The sequence below is a fragment of the Mytilus edulis genome, chromosome 11 (genome assembly GCF_963676685.1).
Source record: "Mytilus edulis chromosome 11, xbMytEdul2.2, whole genome shotgun sequence".
Taxonomy (NCBI): Eukaryota; Metazoa; Mollusca; class Bivalvia; order Mytilida; family Mytilidae; genus Mytilus; species Mytilus edulis.
This window is the reverse complement of record NC_092354.1, coordinates 46,468,044-46,473,256: the sequence shown is the minus strand read 5'-3', so window position 1 is coordinate 46,473,256 and position 5,213 is coordinate 46,468,044. Positions and strand designations below refer to the sequence as shown.

The window sequence follows — 5,213 nt, the reverse complement described above, 5'->3', positions numbered from 1 at the left end:
TAGCTCATGATTGCGTCCATAAAATTCGGAAGTTATTATTGCAACTTTGTCACTTTGAAGTACTGATTTGATATTTTTCTCGACAGGTCCCTACACTAGAGTTTAACACTCGACGTTATTTCAATTCAATTCGGCTATTCACAAGGTTTGTACTACATTTTTCTTCATACGGTTGCCATCATAGTCTAATGGACTGATAATGTAGTAGTTTAATTATGAAAAAGAGTTAAACAAATTGGTATTGAAAACATTGCTATCAAAATTGTACTTGCAGTGTTTAATGCATACACAATTATTGAAAACCACACGTTTAACAATTATCTTGTAATAATTAGCGTCTGTTTTGGGACGTTAGGATAGTCCACTGAATTTATACAAATTTTGAAACAAATGAGTATCGCAAAAGTATAATGGTTCCAACGAGTACATTTGTCGTCAGAAATGTTACCAAAGGTTTTGAAAATGGATTGGAGCCATTACTATAGTTATAAAGTAAAAGATTAAACGATGATGTCATAATTTTATATTCCTGTGATTAATGCAATACACTTTGAATGGTTTGTAAATGGTCTATCAATTACGATAAGCTTTTATTGGTTTCCCTTCATCGGGAATGCAAATCATTTTACTTTGGTAGGAAACCTTTTTTTCTGTTTACTTCGCTTGCTGTTGTGTCCAGTTGACAGTTGTGGTGTTGTTCGATATTTGGTCTTTGATGAATTTTTTCGCATGGGTAATGATAACCACATTTTAAAAACTATACACTTTCTGTTAGTGGCAAGGAAATGTATAACAATTATTGCAATAAGCTGAAAGCAGTATTTATTCCTTAAAACATTGAGGTATAAGATACATAAACAAAACAATATAAACAAAACAAAATGACAATGATACATAAATTAACAAAGAACTACTAGCAGTTTCTAGCAAACACTGACATTGCATTTCAGACCTTAATTTACCTGATTGAAGATTAAGATTATGTCTTCATTATATGAATATCAAGCACAATCCCCCCATTACGGTTTTAGTATTGTACCATCATAAAATATATGGGAAGATCATAACTCATAATATGACAACTACTAGTTTTAAAATGAATGTGTTTATTTCCGATGAAAAGACCCTATACATGCTATAAGGGAATAATTATTTGAACCAAAATAGTCAATCTTCAATGACCTGACAACAGTATCATAACTATATCATTTCTTAATAAGTTTATTTAAAGGTTGTGTTAGCTGCCAAGGTGAATGCCGATATCTTGAAAATATTGAAATATGATGTCCTTATATCGAATAATCATCTTTTTCATCATGAATTGTGGTATTGAGCTTTCCATAAACGATATAGATAACAAGATCGAGGATAGGGCCGTGTTCATTCAATTTGATAGTATTTGCATCTTTAAAAGTTAGTTCAACAACATAAATGTCCTTAGTATACATACTGAAGTCGTCATTGTTGAGAACCAATGTATCACCCAAATATCATAAAGTATTGTAAAATATTTTATCAGATGTTGATTCCATGGGTATTTGCTGAACATAGTTTGTTGAAACAAAGTTTTAAAATATTTATCCTTCTCTAACAAAATCTTTTGATTAATTAATATAACATCCCTTGTCACAGAATATAGACGTTAACACCTATTTATTACGAAATGTCTGTACCATTGCAGGAACATAACCGATGTTTTCAATTCGTTAGATGTGTATTAACATGTGTCATTTGAAAGACATTGCTATAACTTCGATTATTCAAATAGAATAATAAATGAGGTTCCTGTTTTTCTTGTAACTAGAAATATTTATGGACGACATCATCACATACCGACTTCTGAACATCAGAAGCCTGACATTGGACAGATGCAAACAATTACAGCGGGTTTAAACGTTCAAATGGTACCAAACCTTCACCCTTCTCTATATGAAATATTTATTGAAATAGCTTAACTCATTCAAAAGACATATTAACAAACATTGAACATACACATATATATATAAATTTGATCTATGATACAATGTAAATAAAAAATCAATACAAAAAGGGACAGTATTATTCCGCTATGAAATATTAATATTTTTTTTCAGAAAAAACAACAGTTACTTTGGAAAAAAAGCGCCAATTACCAAAGTATAATACACATGTAGATGAAATTAATTATTGTTAGGTATACAGTTTAAATGGAGGAGGGAATATTTGTACAAAATAAAACAAAATGATGTTCATAGTATGAATAAGTTAAAACTTATAGTAATTCCAAAAACTTTATATAGACCAGATATAACCATAAATAACTAAACATTAAATATCAAAAAAGTATTACAAATATTAGCAACTGGTCAAGTTAACACAACACTATGAGTTGAGAGTAACCACAGTTACTGACAGCTTGTATAAAGCAAAAAAACACTTAATAATAAAAACCATGCATCAGAGTTGTCTCATTGGCACTCATACCACATCTTAATATATCTATATCAGTGACTTCAATCAACTAAATCAAATCCAAGGGATATAGTATTTTAACGTCATGGACAGTCAAACAAGACATGACTTTTGCAATGCAGAACGTAAATACATCGACTGGCAGTAGGATGGTTAGGAGTTTACATTTATTGTTTTTTTTGCAATATCTTTAATCTTAAAAATGATATCAACACAACATATATTAATTTAGCTTTATCACACATATTTGCGCCAAAGTAAAGACTTTTCATACTGTGCAAGTCTAGAACCATTAATTCAGACGTAGTCAGAAAGAACACAAAAGAAAGAAGAACATATTTCAAACAAAATAGACCCTACGCATATAACAATATTAGAGAATTAGTGTTTGACTTTTCTTCCTGATATAGTAACACGTAGGTACTTACAAAGTACGTAAAAGTATAAAAGTACAAGATAGAGGTTTAGCTAGCTATAAAACCAGGTTTAATCCGCAATTTTCTACATAATAGAATGCATGTACCAAGTTAGGAATATGGCGGTTGTTGGACAGTTAGTTGTTTCTCATTCGTTTGATGTGTTTGATCTTTTCATTTTGCTATTTGATTTCGGACTTTCCGTTTTGAATTTTCTTTGGAGTTCAGTATTTTGTGATTTTACTTTTTGTATGGAAACGTCTTCTTGACTGTCCTTTACGATTAAATTGCGGACATAATTAATTTGTTTAAGTAACTACGTTGAACTTTATAATGACGTTCCGGATTCAATAAAGATGTCGGTATAAGACGTTACAACTGACCACGTCTCAATCAAACATAGACATGAATATCTGTGACCCACTGAAACATGTAAAAATTCATGGAGGCAAATTTAGAATAATATTTTGTCTTTACAAACACGATTATTTAGTGTTATATTATTAAAAAAGAACTGGTCTACATTACCAAAAAAAAAAATAATAACCAATTCACTAAACAAAACCTCGACATCAGCCGCATACTATATCTACTGGTATTCTAATTCATAATTTATATATAAAATACAGTATAAAACTGCTCATAAGTGTAAAGTGCTTTAAATTGAAAAAAAGAGTTTGTGACCATTCAATGTTCCTTCTCAATGAACAATACACGTTTGTCGTTATCGTCTGACAAATATTACTGGCTTTCATGCGTACATTCACCTTTCAGTGTACAAACATTTGCTTTCTTGTCAAATTCTGCAGCAGCACAGGCGGTAATAGTGAAGCATATTATTGTACAATCAATGTTACTGCTCGCTGCATATGTCCCTATGATCGGACCGGCATATCCATACCCGGAATGGCCACATGCATGGGCAGTGCTTGATAGACCTTAAATAGAAATATTTTAATAATTAGAAGTACTTTCAGACAATATGGAAACAATAACCTGAATAGTAGGCACATGCCGTGGATGGCATATCTACCGGTTACATATACACAGAGACTTTCCATTACGACTGTTGTATCATGTAGGGTTATTTGTTATTATTAACCTTTCAGTTTGGTCGAATTACATATTTCGACGGAAAAGAGATCAAAGAGAGGGATTCTGACGAGTTTATTTTACTTAAGACATAAAAATGTGTCATTGTTAATATCTTAGTGTTATAAATGGAAAACTGGGCTTAATCGTCTATTGTGAATAATTCATGCAAGTTCAGAACAATAAAATACGGGGTTTCAATATTTTTAAATTGTCCTTAGACTTTTTGGTGAATTTTTTTTAGCTGCAAAACAAAGAATACTGCATACATGATATCACGCTCCCCTCAAGTGCATGTCATATTTACCAGAATTAATATTAGAACTTCGATCCTCTGGGTTTTTTTTCTTGACTATTACTCTATGAAAATGCAGGATTAAATAAACACCAATGTATCAAAATATTGACTTTTCTGATTACCTGATTCATTGGTGTTGTTGACTGGGTCGCCGTTCATATCTACTTCACGAATTGTAAGGGATTCCACATCCTTACGTTTAATCCTGACAAATCTCCATCTGGTGTTAGGTTGGCACGCTATAGTAATGTTCTCGCTTGCTGTGGCCTGATAGTTACAGTGAAATATATTTCCTTCATCTAAGGTGTTCCATTTCGTACATGTACATGCTGGCATGATAACGTCGACATCAATAATTTTCAGTTGTTCAGCTAAAAACATATGCCTATAGTCTTAGAGCAAGTTGATAATTTAATAGGAATTTATTATATTAGATGATTACTTATATGTCAAGTATCTACAAATTGAGTTGAAACTTTTGGTTCGTTGATACAAGTATCCACTTTTTTTCAGTAAATATATGTTTTTCTTTATAATTTTGATATGATTCATAACTATTTTTTCTTCCGTATTATTATTATTATCTGTATTATTTGAGTAACAATAATAGCATACATGCATAGTTCGTCTGTTGCACAAATACGTTTACGTAATAAATTAATGAGATAAGATACACAGTATTTTTTTGCATTTGTATAATAACAAAAATGTTCAGTCAAATACGTCCTCCTTAAAAAGAGTATACACACTGGTGGACAAATTTATACAAATCAAATTGCATTCCAAGACTATTTTTTTATTATTATTAAAACTGTTCTCATCAATTATTATTTCGTGTACATAAGACACATCAGTGACGCTCTGATCAAAATATTTTTAAGGACAAAGTTGAAAAGCATTGAGGATCTAGAATTCAAAACATAATTGTGCCAAATACGGCTAATGTAATTTTTTTT

The 5,213-nt window shown here is 30.9% G+C and overlaps 1 protein-coding gene across 1 annotated transcript; it reads right to left on the bottom strand.

Moving 5' to 3' along the window:
- Window positions 1-805: 805 nt before the first annotated feature.
- LOC139495685 (uncharacterized) lies at window positions 806-4,624 on the bottom strand. Its single transcript, XM_071284014.1, has 2 exons — window positions 4,380-4,624; window positions 806-3,805 (listed from the first exon to the last, which is right to left on the bottom strand). Exons 1-2 carry the CDS (start codon window positions 4,591-4,593, stop codon window positions 3,609-3,611), a joined length of 411 nt encoding a protein of 136 aa, XP_071140115.1. The 5' UTR covers window positions 4,594-4,624; the 3' UTR covers window positions 806-3,608.
- Between the last annotated feature and the right edge of the window lie 589 nt (window positions 4,625-5,213).

Excerpts from the sequence above, each read along its gene's own strand:
- LOC139495685 (XM_071284014.1), bottom strand. The coding sequence starts at position 4,593 with ATGCCAGCATGTACATGTACGAAATGGAACACCTTAGATGAAGGAAAT. Across the intron at positions 3,806-4,379 it reads CAACAACACCAATGAATCAG|GTCTATCAAGCACTGCCCAT; the intron begins GTAATCAGAAAA and ends TTTCTATTTAAG.